The sequence below is a fragment of the Bufo gargarizans genome, unplaced genomic scaffold (genome assembly GCF_014858855.1).
Source record: "Bufo gargarizans isolate SCDJY-AF-19 unplaced genomic scaffold, ASM1485885v1 original_scaffold_962_pilon, whole genome shotgun sequence".
Taxonomy (NCBI): Eukaryota; Metazoa; Chordata; class Amphibia; order Anura; family Bufonidae; genus Bufo; species Bufo gargarizans.
The window spans coordinates 41,828-69,729 of record NW_025334773.1 but is presented as its reverse complement, the minus strand read 5'-3'; the positions used below and the strand labels follow the sequence as shown (position 1 = coordinate 69,729).

General features: G+C 44.7%; 1 protein-coding gene across 2 annotated transcripts in view; it reads left to right on the top strand.

Moving 5' to 3' along the window:
• The window catches only part of IL11RA (interleukin 11 receptor subunit alpha), a 91,445-nt gene that overhangs the window by 52,022 nt on the left and 11,521 nt on the right, over positions 1–27,902 (top strand). For both annotated transcript variants that reach the window (XM_044275198.1, XM_044275199.1), the window contains exons 2-6: positions 7,539–7,635; positions 12,417–12,477; positions 12,574–12,740; positions 15,048–15,162; positions 27,483–27,646. In XM_044275198.1, coding sequence (XP_044131133.1) covers positions 7,539–7,635; positions 12,417–12,477; positions 12,574–12,740; positions 15,048–15,162; positions 27,483–27,646 — 604 coding nt within the window. The remainder of the gene's footprint in view (positions 1–7,538; positions 7,636–12,416; positions 12,478–12,573; positions 12,741–15,047; positions 15,163–27,482; positions 27,647–27,902) is intronic.

Sequence of the window (27,902 nt, the reverse complement as noted above, 5' to 3'; positions counted from 1 at the left end):
TGCTCTCTGCTGTACTGAGCTCTGCTGTACTGCGCTCTGCTGTACTGCGCTCTGCTGTACTGCTCTCTGCTGTACTGAGCTCTGCTGTACTGCGCTCTGCTGTACTGCGCTCTGCTGTACTGCTCTCTGCTGTACTGAGCTCTGCTGTACTGCGCTCTGCTGTACTGTGCTCTGCTGTACTGCGCTGCGCTTTGCTATATTGCTCTCTGCTGTACTGCGCTCTGCTGTACTGCGCTCTGCTGTACTGCGCTCTGCTGTACTGAGCTCTGCTGTACTGCGCTCTGCTGTACTGAGCTCTGCTGTACTGTGCTCTGCTGTACTGTGCTCTGCTGTACTGAGCTCTGCTGTACTGCGCTCTGCTGTACTGCGCTCTGCTGTACTGAGCTCTGCTGTACTGAGCTCTGCTGTACTGCACTCTGCTGTACTGAGCTCTGCTGTACTGTGCTCTGTACTGTGTTCTGCTGTACTGTGCTCTGCTGTACTGCTCTCTGCTGTACTGAGCTCTGCTGTACTGCGCTCTGCTGTACTGAGCTCTGCTGTACTGAGCTCTGCTGTACTGCGCTCTGCTGTACTGCATTCTGCTGTACTGAGCTCTGCTGTACTGTGCTCTGTACTGTGTTCTGCTGTACTGTGCTCTGCTGTACTGCTCTCTGCTGTACTGTGCTCTGCTGTACTGAGCTCTGCTGTACTGCGCTCTGCTGTACTGAGCTCTGCTGTACTGAGCTCTGCTGTACTGAGCTCTGCTGTACTGCGCTCTGCTGTACTGCACTCTGCTGTACTGAGCTCTGCTGTACTGTGCTCTGCTGTACTGAGCTCTGCTGTACTGCGCTCTGCTGTACTGCGCTCTGCTGTACTGCTCTCTGCTGTACTGTGCTCTGCTGTACTGAGCTCTGCTGTACTGCGCTCTGCTGTACTGCACTCTGCTGTACTGAGCTCTGCTGTATTGCGCTCTGCTGTACTGCACTCTGCTGTACTGAGCTCTGCTGTACTGAGCTCTGCTGTACTGTGCTCTGCTGTACTGAGCTCTGCTGTACTGCGCTCTGCTGTACTGAGCTCTGCTGTACTGAGCTCTGCTGTACTGTGCTCTGCTGTACTGAGCTCTGCTGTACTGTGCTCTGCTGTACTGAGCTCTGCTTTTTCTATTCTGGCTGCTCTGCTATGTTTATGTTTTGGTGAATGGTATCTTGGAATCTGAAAAGACTGAGTAAACCATAAGTGAGAGGCCTCTCAATCATTACACCCGTCCCCCTCTTATTACACATCTGCAGCTGAGTCTGCTAGAAGAGACACTGCACAGTACTACTTCTTATACTGTAACTATAGACACTGCACAGTACTACTGATTCTGTATCTATAGGCACTGCACAGTACCACTTCTTATTCTGTACCTACAGTCACTGCACAGTATAACTTCTTATACTGTACCTATAGACACTGCACAGTACCACTTCTTATTCTGTACCTACAGTCACTGCACAGTACCACTTCTTATACTGTACCTATAGGCACTGCACAGTACTACTTATTCTGTATCTATAGGCACTGCACAGTACCACCTCTTATTCTGTACCTATAGGCACTGCACAGTACCACTTCTTATTCTGTACCTATAGGCACTGCACAGTACCACTTCTTATTCTGTACCTATAGACACTGCACAGTACTACTTATTCTGTACCTATAGGCACTGCACAGTACTACTTCTTATTCTGTACCTACAGTCACTGCACAGTATCACTTCTTATTCTGTACCTATAGGCACTGCACAGTCCCACTTCTTATTCTGTACCTATAGACACTGCACAGTACTACTTATTCTGTATCTATAGGCACTGCACAGTACCACCTCTTATTCTGTACCTATAGGCACTGCACAGTACCACTTCTTATTCTGTACCTATAGGCACTGCACAGTACCACTTCTTATTCTGTACCTATAGACACTGCACAGTACTACTTATTCTGTACCTATAGGCACTGCACAGTACTACTTCTTATTCTGTACCTACAGTCACTGCACAGTACCACCTCTTAGTCTGTACCTATAGACACTGCACAGTCCCACTTCTTATTCTGTACCTATAGACACTGCACAGCACCACTTCTTATTCTGTACCTATAGGCACTGCACAGTACCACTACTTATTCTGTACCTATAGGCACTGCACAGCACCACTTCTTATTCTGTACCTATAGACACTGCACAGTACCACTTCTTATTCTGTACCTATAGGCACTGCACAGTACTACTTATTCTGTAACTATAGGTACTGCACAGTACTACTTATTCTGTACCCATAGGTACTGCACAGTACTACTTATTCTGTACCTATAGACACTGCACAGTGCCACTTCTTATTCTGTACCTACAGTCACTGCACAGTACCACTACTTATTCTGTACCTATAGGCACTGCACAGTACTACTTATTCTGTACCTATAGACACTGCACAGTACTACTTATTCTGTACCTATAGACACTGCACAGTACTACTTATTCTGTACCTACAGTCACTGCACAGTACTACTTCTTATACTGTAACTATAGACACTGCACAGTACCACTTATTATTCTGTACCTATAGGCACTGCACAGTACCACTACTTATTCTGTACCTATAGGCACTGCACAGTACCACTTCTTATTCTGTACCTACAGTCACTGCACAGTATCACTTATTATTCTGTACCTATAGACACTGCACAGTACCACTTCTTATTCTGTACCCATAGGCACTGCACAGTACCACTTCTTATTCTGTACCTATAGGCACTGCACAGTACCACTTCTTATTCTGTACCTATAGGCACTGCACAGTACCACTTCTTATTCTGCACCTACAGTCACTGCACAGTATCACTTATTATTCTGTACCTATAGACATTGCACAGTACCACTTCTTATTCTGCACCTATAGACACTGCACGTACCACTTCTTATTCTGTACCTATAGGCACTGCACAGTAACACTTCTTATTCTGTACCTATAGATACTGCACAGTACCACTTCTTATTATGTACCTATAGGCACTGCACAGTACTACGTATTCTGTACCTTTAGACACTGCACAGTACCACTTCCTATTATGTACCTATAGACACTGCACAGTGCTACTTATTCTGTACCTATAGACACTGCACAGTACTACTTCCTATTCTGTACCTATAGCACTGCACAGTACTACTTCCTTTTTCTGTACCTATAGGCACTGGACAGTACCGCTTCCTATTCTGTACCTATAGACACTGCGCAGTACAACTTTCTATTCTGTACCTATAGGCACTGCACAGTACTACTTCCTATTCTGTACCTATAGGCACTGCACAGTACTACTTCCTATTCTGTACCTATAGGCACTGCACAGTACTACTTCTTATTCTGCACCTATAGACACTGCACAGTAACACTTCTTATTCTGCACCTATAGGCACTGCACAGTAACACTTCTTATTCTGTACCTACAGTCACTGCACAGTACCACTTCTTATTCTGTACCTATAGGCACTGCACAGTACCACTACTTATTCTGTACCTATAGGCACTGCACAGTACTACTTATTCTGTACCTATATGCACTGCACAGTACTACTTCTTATTCTGTACCTATAGGCACTGCACAGTACCACTACTTATTCTGTACCTATAGGCACTGCACAATACTACCTTTTCTGTACCTATAGGCACCGCACAGTACTACTTCTTATTCTGTACCTACAGTCACTGCACAGTACCACTTTTTATTCTGTACCTATAGCACTGCACAGCACCACCTCTTATTCTGTACCTATAGACACTGCACAGTACCACTTCTTATTCTGTACCTATAGGCACTGCACAGTACTACTTATTCTGTAACTATAGGTACTGCACAGTACTACTTATTTTGTACCCATAGGTACTGCACAGTACTACTTATTCTGTACCTATAGACACTGCACAGTACCACTTCTTATTCTGTACCTACAGTCACTGCACAGTACCACTACTTATTCTGTACCTATAGGCACTGCACAGTACCACTTATTATTCTGTACCTACAGTCACTGCACAGTATCACTTATTATTCTGTACCTATAGACACTGCACAGTACCACTTCTTATTCTGTACCTATAGGCACTGCACAGTACTATGTATTCTGTACCTATAGGTACTGCACAGTACTACTTATTCTATACCTATAGGCACTGCACAGTACCACTTATTCTGTACCTATAGACACTGCACAATACCACTTCTTATTCTGTACCAATAGACACTGTACAGTACCACTTCTTATTTTGCACCTATAGACACTGCACCGTACCACTTCTTATTCTGTACCTATAGGCACTGCACAGTAACACTTCTTATTCTGTACCTATAGATACTGCACAGTACCACTTCTTATTATGTACCTATAGGCACTGCACAGTACTACGTATTCTGTACCCATAGACACTGCACAGTACCACTTCCTATTATGTACCTATAGACACTGCACAGTGCTACTTATTCTGTACCTATAGACACTGCACAGTACTACTTCCTATTCTGTACCTATAGCACTGCACAGTACTACTTCCTTTTTCTGTACCTATAGGCACTGCACAGTACCGCTTCCTATTCTGCACCTATAGACACTGCGCAGTACTACTTTCTATTCTGTACCTATAGGCACTGCACAGTACTACTTCCTATTCTGTACCTATAGGCACTGCACAGTACTACTTCCTATTCTGTACCTATAGGCACTGCACAGTACTACTTCTTATTCTGCACCTATAGACACTGCACAGTAACACTTCTTATTCTGCACCTATAGGCACTGCACAGTAACACTTCTTATTCTGTACCTACAGTCACTGCACAGTACCACTTCTTATTCTGTACCTATAGGCACTGCACAGTACCACTACTTATTCTGTACCTATAGGCACTGCACAGTACTACTTATTCTGTACCTATAGGCACCGCACAGTACTACTTCTTATTCTGTACCTATAGGCACTGCACAGTACCACTACTTATTCTGTACCTATAGGCACTGCACAGTACTACTTATTCTGTACCTATAGGCACCGCACCGTACTACTTCTTATTCTGTACCAACAGTCACTGCACAGTACCACTTCTTATTCTGTACCTATAGGCACTGCACCGTACCACTACTTATTCTGTACCTATAGGCACTGCACAGTACCACTTCTTATTCTGTACCTATAGGCACTGCACAGTACTACTTATTCTGTACCTATAGACACTGCATAGTACCACTTCTTATTCTGTACCTATAGGCACTGCACAGTACTTATTATACTGTACCTATAGACACTGCACCGTACTACTTTTTCTGTACCTATAGGCACTGCACAGTACTACTTATTCTGTACCTATAGGCACTGCACAGTACCACTTCTTATTCTGTACCTATAGGCACTGCACAGTACTACTTATTCTGTACCTATAGGCACTGCACAGTACTACTTATTCTGTACCTATAGGCACTGCACAGTACCACTTCTTATTCTGTACCTATAGGCACTGCACAGTACCACTTCTTATTCTGTACCAATAGACACTGCACAGTACCACTTCTTATTCTGTACCAATAGACACTGCACAGTAACACTTCTTATTCTGTGCCTATAGATACTGCACAGTAACTCTTCTTATTCTGTACCTATAAGCACTGCACATTACTACTTATTCTGTACCTGTAGGCACTGCACAGTACCACTTCTTATTCTGTACCTATAGGTACTGCACAGTACTACTTCTTATTCTGTACCTATAGACACTGCACAGTACTACTTATTCTGTACCTATAGGCACTGCACAGTACTACTTCTTATTCTGTACCTACAGTCACTGCACAGTACCACTACTTATTCTGTACCTATAGGCACTGCACAGTACCACCTCTTATTCTGTACCTACAGTCACTGCACAGTACCACCTCTTATTCTGTACCTACAGTCACTGCACAGTATCACTTCTTATTCTGTACCTATAGACACTGCACAGTACCACTTCTTATTCTGTACCTATAGGCACTGCACAGTACTACTTATTCTATACCTATAGGCACTGAACAGTACCACTTCGTATTCTGTACCTATAGGCACTGCACAGTACCACTTCTTATTCTGTACCTATAGGCACTGCACAGTACCACTTCTTATTCTGTACCAATAGACACTGCACAGTACCACTTCTTATTCTGTACCAATAGACACTGCACAGTAACACTTCTTATTCTGTACCTATAGATACTGCACAGTAACTCTTCTTATTCTGTACCTATAGGCACTGCACATTACTACTTATTCTGTACCTGTAGGCACTGCACAGTACCACTTCTTATTCTGTACCTATAGGTACTGCACAGTACCACTTCTTATTCTGTACCTATAGACACTGCACAGTACTACTTATTATGTACCTATAGGCACTGCACAGTACTACTTCTTATTCTGTACCTACAGTCACTGCACAGTATCACTTCTTATTCTGTACCTATAGGCACTGCACAGTACTACTTCTTATTCTGTTCCTATAGGCACTGCACAGTACCACTACTTATTCTGTACCTATAGGCACTGCACAGTACCACTTCTTATTCTGTACCTACAGTCACTGCACAGTATCACTTCTTATTCTGTACCTATAGACACTGCACAGTACCACTTCTTATTCTGTACCTATAGGCACTGCACAGTACTACTTATTCTATACCTATAGGCACTGAACAGTACCACTTAGTATTCTGTACCTATAGGCACTGCACAGTACTACTTATTCCGTACCTATAGGCACTGCACAGTACTACTTATTCTGTACCTATAGACACTGCACAATACCACTTCTTATTCTGTACCAATAGACACTGCACCGTACCACTTCTTATTCTGTACCTATAGGCACTGCACAGTACCACTTCTTATTCTGTACCTATAGGCACTGCACAGTAACACTTCTTATTCTGTACCTATAGACACTGCACTGTACCACTTCTTATTCTGTACCTATAGGCACTGCACAGTACCACTTCTTATTCTGTACCTATAGGCACTGCACAGTAACACTTCTTATTCTGTACCTATAGATACTGCACAGTACCACTTCTTATTCTGTACCTATAGGCACTGCACAGTACTACTTATTCTGTACCTGTAGGCACTGCACAGTACCACTTCTTATTCTGTACCTATAGACACTGCACAGTACTACTTCTTATTCTGTACCTATAGACACTGCACAGTACTACTTATTCTGTTAATGAATGAAGAGTCCTGCAATTTCTGTAATTGTCTTAGTTTTACCATTTTCGAGATCTCTGCTTGGTGCCAGTGAATGGAGGCATTGTAATTTATATTAGGGTTTGTTGCAGTGTGGTCAGTGTAAGAATATCTTCTGTCAGGCAAACACAGTAGCTTAAATATCCTGCGCTGAAAGCTTGTAAAAGGCGTTATTCTGGAGATGTTCCCATTCATATGACAAATGACCCTGCTCTGCAGCGGCGCATCTCCTCAGATCCTCTCCGTGTTTTCTTCCAGATGAGCAGCTTGGCACAATGTCTTAGCCGGGTGATGTGTCTTCTCGCTGTGACTGCCGTCTCCGTGTCGCTGTCTTCTCATTCATGGAAGGAGGAGGGTAAGTGACCTCTTTATGTTACTCTGGGTAAATCGGATGATTAATAATCGTGACCTGTAGTAAGATCCATATGCACCGTTCTAGAGGTCACTGCCATGCTGCCAGTTTACTGCCCACTCTAGGGTAGAGAAGGGCGAGATCTCACAACACGGGTGACACCGAGAACCCATGTTAAGTTCTGCCCAATTATATAATTTCCCCAACCTACAGTATTCACAGTACAACCTGCTTCAGCACACCCCAGAAAGAATACAGACCACGCACCCAACCTCTGAAAGTAGCATACGGTAACAGTTTCTAGACCAGACCTCTTGTATACAGACCCAAGACCAAACCCTACTGTGCACAGACCCCAGACTAGACCCCACTGTGCACAGACCCCAGACTAGACCCCACTGTGCACAGACCCCAGACTAGACCCCACTGTATACAGACCCCAGACCAAACCCTACTGTGCACAGACCCCAGACTAGACCCCACTGTGCACAGACCCCAGACTAGACCCCACTGTGCACAGACCCCAGACTAGACCCCACTGTATACAGACCCCAAACCAAACCCTACTGTGTACAGACCCCAGACTAGACCCCACTGTATACAGACCCCAGACCAGACCCCACTGTATATAGACCTCAGACCAGACCCCCTGTATACGGACCCCAGACCAGACCCCACTGTATACAGACCCCAGACCAGACCCCACTGTATACAGACCCCAGACCAGACCCCACTGTATACAGACCCCAGACCAAACCCTACTGTGCACAGACCCCAGACTCCCCACTGTATACAGACCCCAGACCAGCCCCACTGTATACAGACCCCAGACCAGACCCCACTGTATATAGACCTCAAACCAGACCCCCTGTATACAGACCCCAGACTAAACCCTACTGTGCACAGACCCCAGGCTAGACCCCACTGTATACAGACCCCAGACCAGGCCCCACTGTATATAGACCTCAGACCAGACCCCCTGTATACAGACCCCCAGACCAGACCCCACTGTATACAGACCCCAGACCAGACCCTACTGTGCACAGACCCCAGACTAGACCCCCTGTATAGAGACCTCATACTCGACCCCCTGTATACAGACCTCAGACCAGACCCCCCTGTATAAAGACCCCAGACCAGACCCCACTGTATACAGACCCCAGACCAGACCCCACTATATACAGACCCCAGACCAAACCCTACTGTGCACTGACCTCAGACCAGACCCCCTGTATACAGACCTCATACTAGACCCCCTGTATACAGACCTCAGACCAGACCCCCCTGTATACAGACCTCAAACCAGACCCCCCTGTATACAGACACCAGACCAAACCCTACTGTGCACAGACATCAGTCTAGACCCCACTGTATACAGACCCCAGACCAGACCCCACTGTATACAGACCCCAGACCAGACCCCACTGTATACAGACCCCACTGTATACTGACCTCATACTAGACCCCCTGTATACAGACCACAGACCAAACCCCATTGTATACAATTTCAAGACCAAACACCAATGTATGCAGACCTTAGACTAGACCTCCCTGTATACAGACCTCAAACCAGACCCCCCCTGTATACAGACACCAGGCCTCTATACAGTCCCTACACCAGACCCCACTGTATAAAGACTCCAGATGAGACCCCACTGTATACAGACCACAGACCAAACCTCACTGTGCACAGACTTCAGACCAGACCTCCCTGTAAACAGACCCCAACCCAAACTAGATTCCTCCTTTATACAGACCTGAGACCAGACCGCCTATGGGAGGCCTTTTGTCTGCAATTTATTTTGTGACACAAAATGAATGTAGTAATCACAGAATTAATTTTGTCTTTACATAAACTTTTTGTCGCACACAATTCATAATGTGACACAGAATTGATTTTTGTCATACACTGTTATTTTGTAACACAAAGTTCATTTCTGTCATTTTGTTGCACCGAATGTCATTTAGTGGCACAGAATTCAATTTGTCACACAGTGTCATTTTGTGACATAGAATCCTACAAAATGAATTTTGTGTCACAAAATGCACTGTGAACAAATAGCGCCCAATAACCCCCTGTATACAGATCACAGACCACACTCCACTGTATACAGACCCCAGACCAGAACCCCTGTATACAGACCTCAGACCAGACCCCACTGTATACAGACCCTAACCAGACCCTCTGTATACTGACCCCAGACCAGACCCCTATATACAGACTCCAGACCAGACCCCCTATATACAGACCCCAGACCAGACCCCCTATATACAGACCTCAGACCAGACACTTATTTACAGACCCCAACCAGACCACCCTGTATACAGACCTCAAACCAGACCCCTATATACAGACCCCAGACCAGACCCCACTGTATACAGACCTCAGACCAGACCCCACTGTATACAGACCTCAGACCAGACCCTTATATACAGACCCCAGACCAGACCCCACTGTATACAGACCTCAGACCAGACACTTATATATAGACCCCAGACCTCCTGTATACAGACCTCAGACCAGACACTTACATACAGACCCCAGACCAGACCCCACTGTATACAGACCTGAGACCAGACACTTATATATAGACCCCAAACCAGACCCTCTGTATACAGACCTCAGACCAGACCCTTATATACAGACCCCAGACCAGACCCCCTGTATACAGACCTCAGACCAGACCCCTTCTATACAGACCTGAGACCAAACACCTTCTATACAGACCTGAGACCAGACCCCTTCCATACAGACCTCAGACCAGACCCTTATATACAGACCTCAGACCAGACCCCACTGTATACAGACCTCAGACCAGACCCTTATATACAGACCCTAGACCAGACCCCACTGTATACAGACCTCAGACCAGACCCTTATATACAGACCCCATACCAGACCCCCTGTATACAGACCACAGACCAGACCCCTTCTATACAGACCTCAGACCAGACCCTTCTATACAGACCTCAGACCAGACCCCACTGTATACAGACCCCAGACCAAACCCCACTGTATACAGACCTGAGACCAGACACTTATATATAGACCCCAGACCTCCTGTATACAGACCTCAGACCAGACACTTATATACAGACCCCAGACCAGACCCCACTGTATACAGACCTGAGACCAGACACTTATATATAGACCCCAGACCAGACCCCCTGTATACAGACCTCAGACCAGACCCTTCTATACAGACCTGAGACCAGACCCCTTCTATACAGACCTGAGACCAGACCCCTTCTATACAGACCTCAGACCAGACCCTTATATACAGACCTCAGACCAGACCCCACTGTATATAGACCTTACACGAGAATTACCCATTACAGCACATTACCAATTTACAGACCTCATACCAGAGATTTAGGTACTCACCTCTCCCTGTTCCTGCACCTTCCTCCTCTCCCATTCCTCCCCATCTTCAAAATCTCTGCTTGCTGTCTGTGAATGTAAATATTTCTTATTTCATCAATACACTGATCTCCTGCCCAGATCTGCCCATGCATCAGTCCAGCCCAAACCTCCCCTGTCCTGATGTTACCCTGTGTCAGTGCAGGTAAAATGTATCAACCTGGAGCATGAAACTTCCTATGTGGCTACATTGTAACAGTCTCATCAGTTGTGGGAGCAGGACTTTCAGCCTTGTGATGCAAACCAGAATTCTTCCATATTGACAGCAAGCAGAGATCTTGAGAATGGTGAAGAATTTGAACGCCAAGTCTATGTGTAAGTTGCAGAACTCTATGATTAGGTTTCATCACTCCCACAAGTCATGGTGCGGAAGGCGTCTTCTCTAATTGCAGGTGACCCCAATATTTGTTTTAGCCAAAGGGGTCTTGGAAGCTGAGATATGAGGAGCTGTTTTCTGTTCCTATAGAGCTGCAGAAGACTATTACTCTGTTGTAAGGAACCTACCAGATGGCATCCTGTATCTCAGCTTTCTCGGGTTTCCAGTACAAGTGTCCTGTAGTGAAGGACAGGAGGTCCACGTTACCCGCGTGTCTGTGAGATGACGCTCTAAGAGGAGTACACTGGGCGGGGGGTCCTGTGAGAGCCCCCACATGAATGCTACAGAATTGCCGCCCAGGACCCCTCACAGGCCCCCGTTGTCACAGCTCAACCGCTCTGCAGCAGGTGTCCTTTCCTTCATGTCTCCGGTGTCACCTCTGCTGGGCGGAGGCGGGAGGTGACAGCGTTATGTGGTGATATGCGATTCTTTCACATGATTTGCACTATTTTGAAGCCGGGGCACTGGGCTCGGTGAAGGATTAACCCTTCCCTATGTGTACAGGAGTAACAGCGGGGAGAGGGGGCAGTAACGTGGCAGCAATGTACGGAAACCCCCAAACTGTACCTCATATGACTACAGAAATGCTGCCCCATAAAGGGGCTTCCCTCCAATGTCAGTACCTTCTCCCATGTGAGCGCCGCAGGGCCCAATGTGGTGATTGGTCAGGAGGGGCCACATGACCTATGACTATAACCCCAGCAGAGCTCACAATCCAATTACCCATAACTCTTCTCTTTAGGTTCCAAAATGTCTGTAGTTTAATACATTGTAACAGTAGAGGGCAGAACTCACAGCAAGGGTTGACCCAGGGGGCAGTGCCCACGCAAGGCCTCACGCCTGAGGGGACAGACACCTCCTCCGCTCCTCTCCTTCTTTCTTGGTTGAATCGTGCAAGAACTGATCATCCTCATTGCCCGTAGAAAGTAAATAGGGATGTGCAGGAGGTCTCTACGAAGAGCTGACTGTCTCTTCCTCTTCTTCCAGGTGTCGTTTATGGGAAGGTTGGAGACACAGTGACACTGAGGTGCAGCAGCAGACATGCCAGGTGGGTATTACTATGACTGGCATCCTCCATCCTGTACCACATGACCTCATATGTTAGGAGCTGACGACCATACTATCTCTTCTTCTCTCTGCACAGTTCACAGGTAGAGTGGAGGTTCAATGGGTCGCCCAACATCACATGGGGGTTTGTTAGTACACTAGGAGACCTGGAACTTCCACCTCTAGGACCTTCCGTGATGGGAAACTACAGCTGCTATGACCGGTCCGGGGAGATGCTGACCTCTGTGATGCTAAAAGTTGGATGTGAGTAAAGGTGGGATGGTGGTATGGTGGGTGAAGACTGCCCCAACGACAAAGCAAGGTCTAGGACAAAGCTACTCATGTCATGGGTCAGCACGGTGTTTAGGATGTGGAGCTTGATGTGGAGAGTGGTTTGGATCTACACAATGTGCTTCTCAAAAGGCTGAACTTACAAAACTAAGGGCAAGAACTGTTGTCATGGGGTCACTGAAGAGGACTTACAGGCTGTCTATTATACACAAAACCTTTGAAAGCACTAAATGAGGTCTAGGGTAGTGGTCTTCTGCCTGTGGCTGGCAAGCTGTAGCAAAACTATAACTCCCAGCGTGCTCACAGAGATGGTGGCTGTCATATGAGAATTTCTCCTGGTAGGAGCTGAATGTACTCTTGCTGCGTGAGTAACCTTTCAATCATTGTCCCCTCGGCCTTGAAACCCGACCTCACTCTCCGGCTGCCGGATCACTCACTGAACCCAGCAGACGTGAACACGAAAGGAGATGTAGTGATATCAAGTGTGGCATATATACCTAGGACTCCTCCTGGTGACTTGGTATCAGTTCTATATAACTAGGACTCCTCCTAGTGACTTGGTATCAGTTCTGTATAACTAGGACTCCTCCTGGTGACTTAGTATCAGGTCTATATAACTAGGACTACTCCTGGTGACTCAGTATCAGTTTTATATGACTAGGACTCCTCCTGGTGACTTAGTATCAGTTCTATATAACTAGGATTCCTCCTGGTGACCCGGTATCAGTTCTATATAACTAGGACTCCTCCTGGCGACTCAGTATCAGTTCTATATAACTAGGACTCCTCCTGGTGACTTAGTATCAGTTCTATATAACTAGGACTCCTCCTGGTGACTTAGTATCAGTTCTATATAACTAGGACTCTTCTTGGTGACTTAGTATCAGTTCTATATAACTAGGACTCCTCCTGGTGACTCAGTATCGGGTCTATATAACTAGGACTCCTCCTGGTGACTCAGTATCAGATCTATATAACTAGGACTCCTCCTGGTGACTCAGTATCAGGTCTATATAACTAGGACTCCTCCTGGTGACCCGGTATCAGTTCTATATAACTAGGACTCCTCCTGGTGACTCGGTATCAGTTCTATATAACTAGGACTCCTCCTGGTGACTCAGTATCAGTTCTGTATAACTAGGACTCCTCCTGGTGACTTGGTATCAGTTCTATATAACTAGGACTCCTCCTGGTGACACAGTATCAGGTCTATATAACTAGGACTCCTCCTGGTGATTTAGTATCAGTTCTATATAACTAGGACTCCTCCTGGTGACTTAGTATCAGGTCTATATAACTAGGACTCCTCCTGGTGACTTAGTATCAGTTCTATATAACTAGGAGTCCTCCTGGTGACCCAGTATCAGGTCTCTATAACTAGGACTCCTCCTGGTGACCCAGTATCAGGTCTATATAACTAGGACTCCTCCTGGTGACTCAGTATCAGGTCTATATAACTAGGACTCCTCCTGGTGACTCAGTATCAGATCTATATAACTAGGACTCCTCCTGGTGACTTAGTATCAGTTCTATATAACTAGGACTCTTCTTGGTGACTTAGTATCAGTTCTATATAACTAGGACTCCTCCTGGTGACTCAGTATCAGGTCTATATAACTAGGACTCCTCCTGGTGACTTAGTATCAGGTCTATATAACTAGGACTCCTCCTGGTGACCCGGAATCAGTTCTATATAACTAGGACTCCTCCTGGTGACTCAGTATCAGGTCTATATAACTAGGACTCCTCCTGGTGACTCAGTATCAGGTCTATATAACTAGGACTCCTCCTGGTGACTTAGTATCAGGTCTATATAACTAGGACTTCTCCTGGTGACCCGGAATCAGTTCTATATAACTAGGACTCCTCCTGGTGACTTAGTATCAGGTCTATATAACTAGGACTCCTCCTGGTGACTCAGTATCAGGTCTATATAACTAGGACTCCTCCTGGTGACTCAGTATCAGGTCTATATAACTAGGACTCCTCCTGGTGACTTAGTATCAGGTCTATATAACTAGGACTCCTCCTGGTGACTTAGTATCAGTTCTGTATAACTAGGACTCCTCCTGGAGACTCAGTATCAGTTCTATATAACTAGGACTCCTCCTGCTGACCCGATATCAGTTTTGTATAACTAGGACTCCTCCTGGTGACCCGATATCAGGTCTATATAACTAGGACTCCTCCTGGTGACTTAGTATCAGTTCTATATAACTAGGACTCCTCCTTGGGGTCCTGTATAATTTAAATAGTAACTTTTCATCCTTTCTCTTGCAGATCCTCCTGGGATTCCCTCCGTTTCCTGCCGAGCCGCAGATTATCACAACTTTTCCTGTTCTTGGACCTCCAGCGTGGAGACGTCGCTGCCGACCAGATTCCTCGCGTCGTACCGGTGAGATGACGCTCTGTGTACCTCCTGTCAGCAACCTTAGACGTCTGATGAGACAGAAGGGGAACTCAGATCTCCTCAAACTCCAATATGCAATGCATCTGTGCTCAGGTCAAAGATCACAGCTGTACCCTAATGAAGCAGAGCTGCAGTGTAAAGCATGGGAAATAAGAAAAAAGCCTCCAGTCCTCTAGTCGATGAGTGGAGGTCTCAGTATTTCCCTTGGTCAGGGTCTCACTGTTGATATAAGCTGTGGGCCCCTGGCAGCGGGTCACTTCTGTGCAGGTGCCAGGATATTGGCTGGTGACCCGATGCAGGTGTGAGGAGCAGCGAGGGTTTAGCAGTCAGCGGTGGGAGCGGCGCTCAGCTCGCAGGTACTATCGTTCTCTTGGTCCCATGTGGGTGTCTGTACATAGCACACAACGCTCCCCCTATGCTGCGCACACAGCCTCCATTCAGGCGCCTCTGGCACTGGGATCCTTATCGCTGCCGCTGGCGGGCGCAAGAAGGAAGACGGAGGGGGTGGGGGGGGTGGAAGGGCGCCGCTGCTCCTCACACTGAGGAGGCTCATTGATATGTTCCTTCGCCGTCCTGGGGTCTGCTCCAGTAGTGGGGGGCATTGGGATTGTCTTATTGTGGTAATAGCAGAACGTAAGGACCGGTAACTTAGACGCCGCTCGTAGTCCCTGTCCGCTGCAGCTTGACGTGCCTAAATTATGTAGAGGCGCCGGCGCATTATCCGGCGCCATTCAACAAGAATACATCTACGCCAGCTCCCTCGCTGTAATTTTCTTTGCCGAAAACAGGCGACTAAAATAGGCGGGGAAAAAGGTGCAGATTTTGTGACAACATTTGCGCCTTAAATACACCAAAAAGGCGTATTCATCGGCGGATTGCCGCGGCGACTCCCATATTAAAGGGGTTGTCTATGGAGACATTATGGATGGCCCAGATACAGCAATGTCATACTCCAGAGATCAATGGCTGCACTATTGTGGTCTCTGAAATGTCAGGGCATGCTGGGAGTTGTAGTTTCTCATCAGGTAGAGAGCCCCGGGTTGGAGGTCAGTTCTTCGTCTCCCCGAGACAGGGATGACCATGGTGCGCGTGAGCAGAGCGCGCTCGAGGTCTGACGCCGGAGCGGTGTGAAGGCTTTTCTGTGCGTCTGATATTTTTGGTGTTTATTTGTCTTTAGCTGCTCAGGAAATGGCAGGAAATTAACATAATGGCAGCAATTACACTGGCGGGATGACTTCAGAGGAGGATGCGAGGGGCCTCTGGGGCGGCCTAAGATCCTCACCGAATCTGGCATTATTATCTCTCATATTTATTACCGTAAATCACATAAAACAGAAGAAGGAAACATAAAGGTCAATGAATACTCCAAGATAAAAATCATATCATTATCATGAAGCAAAATATAATTATTGTAAGAAAATGGTAAAAAAAAATAATAAATAGAACAACATCTAATAAATAAGACCATAAATTCCTAATATGATAAATAATAGCAAAAGAAATGCAATAAAATGATAGAATATTATGATATAAAGAATAATAAACAAAAATATTTCATGATATCTATATTCCTATTATTAATATCATTGCACCGGCATTTATTTTACAATTATTGTTAGATTTATATTATTACATTTAGATTTTTACATAATGTAATTATTATAGTTATTCATAATATTACTACGGTTATATTTTTTATTATTATTAGTATTATTACTGTTTTTATTATTATGATCTTATTTTTTATGTTCTAGTTGTTATATTATATTGTCATATATTATGTTATATTATTATCGGTAAATTATTATTATTTATGTTTCTTTTCTAGTTATTATATTATTACTATAGGATTATTATTATTATTGTTTTTATTATTCTAACATTTTTGTTATTTTCTGATTATATTATATATCAATTTTTTAATGCACTTATATAGCGCTGACATATTCTGCAGCGCTGTACAGACATTATCATTGCACGCTGTCCCAGTGGGCTCACAATCTAAGTTCTTTATCAGTACGTCTTTGGCGTGTGGGAGGAAACGAGTATATATATATGTGTGTTTTTACGTTTTTACGCTCCTTCTGCTCCTGGGCCGTGCTGTCACTCACAGTTTTTTCCATAATTTTGGAAAATCTTGCAGGATAATGACCTGCGTGGCCGTAATAGTAAATGAGATCCGTGTGTGCTGCGCCCCGGCCCGTGGCAGGGGAGGGGGTGATGTGTTCCAGGGTAGTTTTCTTTTACATTTTTCTATGAGATGGGCCGGGCCTCTGCCAATTTCGGGTCAGCAAGCGCTGGGATGTCATGCCAGAGCGAGCACGGGATTGTGGGTAATGAAAACATGCAGGGAAGGAACATGTGTTTCTGCTGCCGGCTGCAGAAGGGAAATGGGCCTCATTGTACAAACGTGCAGAACAAGGCGCTTCTGTCTGCCAGGGGCGAGGGGCGACTTTGGGGAAAGTTCTCAATGCAAAGTCCTACAGACCTAAACTTGTTTCCCACTCCATATGGTAAAGATCTGAAATATTCCCTGGATTCTTACTCTATAATTCTGACTGCACTGTACATGGCCAAAAGTATGTGCCCCCCGGCATCACCTCCATATGTCTAACCTTAGACATCAATAAGGAGCTGGTTACTCTCTCCTTGGAAAGCTTCCTATTAGACTTTGGCTCTAGGTGGACGTTATTGAAGCCCATCATGTGGGTGATGAGTTCTGGCTCATTATCTAGAAGTTGGGTCATTATAAGAACTTTTAGTATTAGGTTACTTCCAACTCCTCTTAAGTACGACTCATGTTCTTCCAGATGATCTAAGTCACATTCCCAGCCCTCCACTTCTAGCCCGTCTCTTGCTTTCATGTCATGCTTGTCCCTTCTCGTGATCTCAGTCTTATAAGATGAAGCTCTGGTTGTGTTTTTGGGGGGACCTTCACGTGGAGACTCCAGTTTGATTCTTGTGGATCTTCTGGTTTAGTTTCTTTCTCATCCACAAGATTCTCAAAAATCTTCACCAGTCAAGGTCAATACTTTTCCTGGTCGGATTTCCATCCATGAAGAGCCACCTACAATGTCACAGTAGGACCCTATGGAACAGCTTCAATCTTTAGATCTATACAAGGTTTTTCATGATCGTTCATGGTCTGCCTGGGGTTCTTGGTCCAGACCTGATACAGGAGGCACATATTAAATCCAAATAATAAAAAATAAAAAAATTGAGAATATCTATCATTTATCTTCCCCAGTGAGGCTGCAGGTCGGACGTCCGGCTGTCCATATGCTGATGATGGGCTTTTGGCACCATTGCCCATCAGATGTTCCTACATGAACCTTGGTTTCTCTCCAGTCCCCAAGCAGGAAATATCATCATGGACTGTCAGCCAATCTCTGGGAGGATCCTTCTATTTATAACATCTGCTTTGTCTGCCTCCTATGATCCATCAGACTGGTCTGCACCGAGGCCTCTTGGATCCCGGCCATCCTCTTCTTAGAGAATTCTAATTTAAAGGGGTATTCCCATCTGGACATTTATGATATGTCCTAAACCTCTTGGGCCCCCTCTTATCTCAAAAAGGGGGCCTCAACATGAAAGCATAGCAAGCTGCGCATGCGCTTCTTTCTCCATTCACTGTTATGAGCAAGTCCCGCATGCGCAGAGCGTTCTTCATTCGCCTTGTGGCCCTTTCTTTGATACCAAAGGTCGGATCTGCACCTATCCCACCATTATGGATTATGCTATTAGAGAAAGAACATATCCCTTTATGCTGAATGCACCCATCTCTTAGGGTCCTGCTGACCATCTAACGTGTACAGTGGCCTCCTGACTCTCCCCTGATGGCACATGTCAGTGGAGATAAGGATCAGGCGGTGGGATCCTGCCCTCCCCTCTCCCGATTTAGGAGGCATGCATGCTCTGCTGAGCTGAGCATGCATGTGTATGGAGGGGTGGTCACAGATCTAATGTATGGTCGGCTTTAGGGTCCAATTGGGGAAATTTAATAAATGAAGTTAATGCATAAATAGCAACATTACCAAGATAAAGTTTGTCCATGGGCCCTCAATTCTAAGGGCCCCATAGAAATACCACTGCCTCCCTCTATAGTGGTTATACCACTGACCATAGGAAGGTGTAGATACATTGGTATCTTATCCCGTCTACAATGTATCCGACCCAGACTCCAAAGTAACTCTGTGACGCCTCGCACCAGATGGATCAAATATTTCACCATAAGACATGAGCATGACTTGTCCAGACCACCCCCCCCCCCCCCCCCGGTGAGTGTAATTATTGCCCCTCGCCCACCCATCACTGCATTTGTTTAATCTTAATAACAGAGCATCAATCACAAAGGGAAGTCGCCCCAAGGGAGGCGATGCAGGAATCCTCCACAGATCTGCAATCCTATCTCCGAGGCTCTTCCCTGATCACTCACCATAGATATAATTACAGGGCCTGGAACGCCAGCTACGTCCATCTCCATCCAATTACACCGACCCCCTCGGCAGTGAATGTGTCACAGCCTGTGTAATCGGTGGCAGCTTTCCAGGCGCAGCTGAGAGGCAGAAAAACCATTATGATCCGTATAATGTCAGTGATGAGAGCAGCCCAGGATCCATAGTTATCACTGTATCATGTACACATGCAATGTCATACATCTTATAGATTACCAAGCATCACCCCTGTCTAATCAACGCCAAACACTACCCTCAGAGTACTGACTAATACCGTACAAAATGTACTAATTCGAAACAAAACAAGACTATAACTACTATAATACTGCTCCCTATGTACAAGAATATAACTACTATAATACTGCCCCTATGTACAAGAATATAACTACTATAATACTGCTCCTATGTACAGGAATATAACTACTATAATACTGCTCCTATGTACAGGAATATAACTACTATAATACTGCCTCCTATGTACAAGAATATAACTACTATAATACTGCTCCTATGTACAGGAATATAACTACTATAATACTGCTCCTATGTACAAGAATATAACTACTATAATGCTGCCTCCTATGTACAAGAATATAACTACTATAATACTGCTCCTATGTACAGGAATATAACTACTATAATACTGCTCCTATGTACAAGACTATAACTACTATAATACTGCTCCTATGTACAAGAATATAACTACTATAACACTGCTCCTATGTACAAGAATATAACTACTATAACACTGCTCCTATGTACAAGAATATAACTACTATAATACTGCCTCCTATGTACAAGAATATAACTACTATAATACTGATTCTATGTACAGGAATATAACTACTATAATGCTGCCTCCTATGTACAAGAATATAACTACTATAATACTGCCCCCTATGTACAAGAATATAACTACTATAATGCTGCCTCCTATGTACAAGAATATAACTACTATAATACTGCTCCTATGTACAAGAATATAACTACTATAATACTGCCTCCTATGTACAAGAATATAACTACTATAATACTGCTCCTATGTACAAGAATATAACTACTATAATACTGCCTCCTATGTACAAGAATATAACTACTATAACACTGCTCCTATGTACAAGAATATAACTACTATAATACTGCCTCCTATGTACAAGAATATAACTACTATAATACTGCTTCTATGTACAGGAATATAACTACTATAATGCTGCCTCCTATGTACAAGAATATAACTACTATAATACTGCCCCCTATGTACAAGAATATAACTACTATAATGCTGCCTCCTATGTACAAGAATATAACTACTATAATACTGCTCCTATGTACAGGAATATAACTACTATAATACTGCTCCTATGTACAAGAATATAACTACTATAATACTGCTCCTATGTACAAGAATATAACTACTATAATACTGCTCCTATGTACAAGAATATAACTACTATAATACTGCTCCTATGTACAAGAATATAACTACTATAACACTGCTCCTATGTACAGGAATATAACTACTATAATACTGCCTCCTATGTACAAGAATATAACTGCTATAATACTGCTCCTATATACAAGAATATAACTACTATAATACTGCCTCCTATATACAAGAATATAACTACTATAATACTGCTCCTATGTACAAGAATATAACTGCTATAATACTGCTCCTATGTACAAGTATATAACTACTATAATACTGCCTCCTATGTACAAGAATATAACTACTATAACACTGCTCCTATGTACAAGAATATAACTACTATAATACTGCTCCTATGTACAAGAATATTACTACTATAATACTGCCTCCTATGTACAACATTATAACTACTATAATACTGCTCCTGTGTGCAAGAATATAACTACTATAATACTGCTCCTATGTACAGGAATATAACTACTATAATGCTGCCCAGTATATGAAAGAGTAGTTGGGTGAGGTATATGTACACCCTGTTACACATTATAACCTGTGTTGGGGTTGGTGTGTATATCTGTCTCTTCGTGTTGATGTTATATTGCGGGCTTTTCTATAGACAGTACTTGGCGGTGTGGTTTGGTGTATTCTGTATAATCCTGCCTCCTCCTCCTCGTGCTGTGATATCATCTGATCAGTCAATGGCTTCTACAGATAGATGCTTTGAATGAGACAAATGCTTCTGTGACTCAGGGTCTTGTCATCTCAGTCAGTGAATGGAATCTCCCTTGGCTGTCATTAACCCCGAGACTTCTGGAACGGATTGCTGTTTATGTAACGGCTGGGGATGCGCCACAGCTGAGGTCGGGATCAGGCTGAGGTCATGTGATGTGGCCCCGTGGCCCCTGGGGAGCTCTTCAGACAATGTGTTGTGCTGCAGGAATGGCGTCTGATCCCACTGAAACAGATCAGATGTCTGGTGTGATGATAAGTATGTGACCCCCACCCCCAAGTAAATCCAAATTCTGGAGCAGCTCCTGTAATATACCATCGCACGTGGCTGCAGCCATCACTGGTGTCAGTCATATAAACCACAGATTTTCCGATCACGGATATCAGGCGCGTGGAATGTGGGGGGGGGCGGCGGTCCATGGTTTTCGGTGGTATTAGTTTTCTCCTAAAGTTGATTCCTCCCCCGACAAAAGTTTTCTGTAATAAAAAGTAATAGGAAAAAGTTCTACAACTTTCTGATTCTGCAAAATGTTCCAAGATCTCTGCTTGCTGTCAGTGAATGAGAACATTCTTGTTTACATTCAGAGGCTAAAATCCTAGGTCTTATCCTGCTGATGGATTGTTACATTGTGTCAGTGTAGGTGATACAAGGTAACAAAACCCTGGATGACGCGGGAGGTGGGGATACTATCACAATCATGTCCGTACGTTAGTGTCCCTTTAAGCTTCAGGCCATCCAGTGTGAGCCTGTAACTCCCAGCATGCTGCCTCCCTACAGAAGATGCTTGGAGTTGTAGTTGTGCAGTAGCACCTGGCTGTATCACCTTGTTGATACAGTCTGGTGTTTATCCTACCACTACTCTCAACATGTTCCTTGCTTACAGGAGATGCTGGGGGTTTTAATTGTATAGACCGTGTTGGCCAGTGGATGGGCTGGCACCCATATATACAGACTATTCATATTCAACTACAACTCCTGACATGCTGCTTGCTTACAGGAGATGCTGGGGGTTGTAGTTGTTAAGGAGCTGCAGAACTTCAACTCCGATTTGATAATGTCTACATGCCAGCTAAGTGATTCCTCTTCCCCCCTGCAGGAGGCGCTCTGATAACACTGGGGAGGTGCAGGCAGCCAGGTGCCTCCTGCGGATGTGTGAAGTTGCGCTGGACGCCTCTCTGGTGCCGTGGTCTCTGGGCGGCCGTCCTTGTGGTCAGGGGTCAGTCTGCTGTGGTTAATGAGGTCACAGACCAGCGAGGAGCCCAGTCACTGTGGCGGAATCTGCACAGGGGGCAACTCGCCCCATCAGGGGTTAAAGGGCTCGTTGTAGTGATGTCGCCCAGTGTGAGGTCCTTCTCCAGGAGCTATGTACTATCTCAGATGTCTACGTGCATAGACTCCCTCACTCCTGCCTCTGCTCTGCTCGGGTATAGGGGGCGCTGCACACCTGGTTCACAGCACCATTAATTAAATTGAATAGAGCTCATCATAGACATGCCCACCGGGCGACAGCGAGCAGGTGTACAATGAAGAGGAGGCAGCGCTGGCACGGCACGCACCTTCTCTTCAAACAGCTGATTGGCGGGAGTGCCGGGTGTCGGACCCCTGCCTATCTAATATTGATGACCTATCCTGAGGATAGGTCATCAATAAAAATAACTTGGACAACCCCTTTAAGATGGAGAGGTGCTACACTATGGCGTTAAATCATCTGTCACCAGGATCAACCCTATTAAACCATGCATACTGCCTGGTAGGGTTCATCATACTGATTAAAACTATACCTTTCTTTCGTCAGTATGCTAAACAGCTGCAGAGGTATCTGAGGTTTTATCCATATGCAAATGAGACATTGGAGCACCAGGAGGTGGGGCTGAATCCTTTGAGCAGTGCTTTGTAAAAACCCCTGTGCTCTGCACACTCTCCCTTCCCCTTAATTGACAGGGCTAGACATCAGTATACTAAGGGCAGAGCTGTGTCCTAGAGTCTACATATCATATACACTATGTACTTTATCTTTACCACACTGAGATCTGCTCAGAAAGCTAATCTACATATAATATACACTAAAAAAAAACACTATTCGCAATATAGTAAGGTTATTGTTATTACATAATTATATATTATAGCCTTTTATCATGGGTGAAATGAGAGCGAAAAAAAATAACAGAAAAAAAAGTTCATGTAAGTTTTTCCCAGGATTCACACCCGAGATCTCTACATGCGGAACCTTGCACTTAGCACCAAGCTACAGCATTACCACTTAGGGAAGCAAGTGCTTTCTATACTTAGAAGCTCACTCACATTACTGGGGTCTGTATAACCATATACTGTGGCTGTGAATAGAGATGGCCTTGCGGTTCGCCCGGCGGTCGTTTCGCGGCAAACTTTGCATGTTCGCGATTCGCCGAACATGCGAACATATGGAGATATTTGCGCCTGCCATATTCCTTTACATTGTAAAGAACCCATGACACATCCATGTACAGGACGGCCAATTGAGACGTTTCAGCACATGGACGTACCGCCTACCTTATAAATAGACCTGATCTGGCCGCCATTTTACATTCAGTGTTTTGCCAGTGTAGGGAGAGGTTGCTGTGTGGAGCAGGGACAGGCTGTTAGGGACACCAAACACTGGCTAATAGGGCCACAAAAGTCCCTTTAAGGACTGGCATAGGTGTGCTATCGATAGGTATGATACACAGAGGGGTGTAATATACTTTTATAATGAGTCAAAAACACATAGATCTATATAGTGATCACCTGGAAGTCTGGGGGGCTAGGGGCTTACTAGGGACATTTTTATTTAGGGTAAGGTTCCGGAAGGGGCCGCTCTTATCAGGGCGGGTGGTCTGTGATTAGGCTATCAGGGCCAGAATAGCACCCCCTGTAGGGCAATATCAGGGACAGTTCTTTGCCCACCCTGTCCTTCAACACCACATCATCATCTAGCCCAGGGATGGATGATTTTTGCTTTCCCTCCGGGATTCATCGATGTGCACTGGAACATCCCGTATTGTGGTAGGACATATGGTTTCTGATTTGGTGCCGCCGAGCACCTGATTTAGTGGCGCCGAGCACTTGTTAAAGGGGTTCTGCACTATGTTTTAACTGATGATCTATCCTCTGGATAGATCATCAGCATCTGATCGGCAGGGGTCCGACACCCGGGACCCCCGCCGATCAGCTGTTTGAGAAGGCAGCGGCGCTTCAGCAGCACCGCGGCCTTCTCGCTGTTTACCGCTGGCCCACTGACGTCACGACTAGTATCAACTAGCGTGGGCGGGGCTAAGCTCTGTTCACTTGAATGGAGCTTAGCCCCGCCCACGTTAGTTGATACTAGTCGTGACGTCACTGGGCCAGCTGTAAACAGTGAGAAGGCCGCGCCGCTGCCTTCTCAAACAGCTGATCGGCGGCCGATCAGATGCTGATGATCTAACCAGAGGATAGATCATCAGTTAAAACAAAGTGCAGAACCCCTTTAACTTTAATAATTTTATTTATTTTCATTTTGAGGGATATCTTTTCCATTCGCACTTCCGCAAAATGGGTCCGCATCCGTTCCGCAAATTTGCGGAACGGGTGCAGACTGATTCATGTTTAATGGGGCCGAAATGTGCTGTCCGCATCCACATTTTTGCGGATCCGCACTTCCGCATCTGTGCTTCCGTTTTTGCCCAAAAATAGAACATGTCCTATTCTTGTCCGCAATTGCAGACAAGATTAGGCATTTTCTATTATAGTGCCAGCGATGTGCGGTCAGCAAATTGCAGGATGCACGTTGCCGGTGTCCGTGTTTTGCGGATCCGCAAAACACTTACGGACGTGTGAATGGACCCTCATTGTAACATTATTAAAGGTTACGTTTTATCTTCATGTATATTCTAATGGATGCCTTCCGTGTACAATGTTATAATACACTTTCTATGTTAGTATATTATAGTGCATTTGTATTGTGCGGCGGTTGTGTGCGGTTCTGCTGCAATACTGCAGGTATATAGAGGGACAAGCGTTATTGGAACAAATGATTTCAACTGCTGCGATATACCAGTCCCCCCCAAAAAAAACTGATTGAAGCGGGGTGTTATATACCAATATACTTTCTTTATAGCGCATTTGGGTACTGTATAGTGCATTTGCGCATGCGCGTACACAAAAATTATATTGCCGATATTTCGCATTGAAAAAAATAATAAATGGAGATCGCAAATTCGAATAATACATCTGGTCGGTCACTGTCCATGTTGTGGGACTATTTGTGCACTTCTAGTAATTATTTCTTGGCTGCAAATATGAGCTGAAGGTTTTTCAGGTTCGCCCGCCATTGAAATGAATGGGACCCGCCGCGAACTTGCGGTTCGCGAACATTTGATCGTGTTCGTCCATCACTACCTGTGAATAAAGCAGTGATATGTAGATGAGCTTTCTGAGCAGATCTCAGTGTGGTAAAGCTATAGTACATAGTGTATATGATATGTACATTAGCTTTCTGAGCAGATCTCAGTGTGGTAAAGCTATAGTACATAGTGTATATGATATGTACATTAGCAGTGCTTTCTGAGCAGATCTCAGTGTGGTAAAGCTATAGTACATAGTGTATATGATATGTACATTAGCAGTGCTTTCTGAGCAGATCTCAGTGTGGTAAAGCTATAGTACATAGTGTATATGATATGTACATTATCTTTCTGAGCAGATCTTAGTGTGGTAAAGCTGTAGTACATAGTGTATATGATATGTAGATTAGCTTTCTGAGCAGATCTCAGTGTGGTAAAGCTATAGTACATAGTGTATATGATATGTACATTAGCTTTCTGAGCAGATCTCAGTGTGGTAAAGCTATAGTACATAGTGTATATGATATGTACATTAGCTTTCTGAGCAGATCTCAGTGTGGTAAAGCTATAGTACATAGTGTATATGATATGTAGATTAGCTTTCTGAGCAGATCTCAGTGGGGTAAAGCTATAGTACATAGTGTATATGATATGTAGATTAGCTTTCTGAGCAGATCTCAGTGTGGTAAAGCTATAGTACATAGTGTATATGATATGTAGATTAGCTTTCTGAGCAGATCTCAGTGGGGTAAAGCTATAGTACATAGTGTATATGATATGTAGATTAGCTTTCTGAGCAGATCTCAGTGTGGTAAAGCTATAGTACATAGTGTATATGATATGTAGATTAGCTTTCTGAGCAGATCTCAGTGGGGTAAAGCTATAGTACATAGTGTATATGATATGTAGATTAGCTTTCTGAGCAGATCTCAGTGTGGTAAAGCTATAGTACATAGTGTATATGATATGTACATTAGCTTTCTGAGCAGATCTCAGTGTGGTAAAGCTATAGTACATAGTGAATATGATATGTAGATGCTAGGACACAGCTCTGCCCTCAGCATGTCTACCCCAGCCAAACAAGGGGAGGTGGAGTGTGCAGAGCACAGGGGGTATTGCAAAGCAGTGCTCAAATAATTTAGCCCCGCCTCCTGGTGCTCCAGCTTCTCATTTGCATATGAATAAAAGCGCAGATACCTCTGCAGCTGTTTAGCATACATATTGTTTTAATCAGCATGATGATACCAGGTATGCATGGTTTAATAACTTCTGCACATCCAGTTGGGTCACTAGCTCCGCTCCTGCTATGGTCCATGTCCAATTCTGACATTATAAATGCTCTGGTTATCTTACAGGGTGGACAGGGGTAACCCGGAGATCTGTCTGCAGGACGCCCAACGTCCCAACATGTGCTCAGTGTGGAGCTCCAAGCTGTGGACGTCCTACCAGATGAACATCACGGAGGAGAACCCGCTGGGCTCCAGCTTCAGGATCCTGGAGTTCACCGTCCAGTCCATAGGTGAGAGGCTCAGACGTCTTATGTACTGTGTATACAGAGTGTGTGGTCACTGTACAGGTACATATGTAGGTGTGTCCTGTGTGAGGAGAATGATAGGAGTAGTAGTTCACATATGCTGTAACCCAGACTTCTCCTGGTATAACATAACTCCATCATTATCTGGGTCCATGCCTTCCGCTAGTTTTCCTTAAAGGGACGTTTTCATTTTTCATTTGCTGCTTGAGTTCTGCTCTGGAGGCTCCTGCGGAGCGTTCTC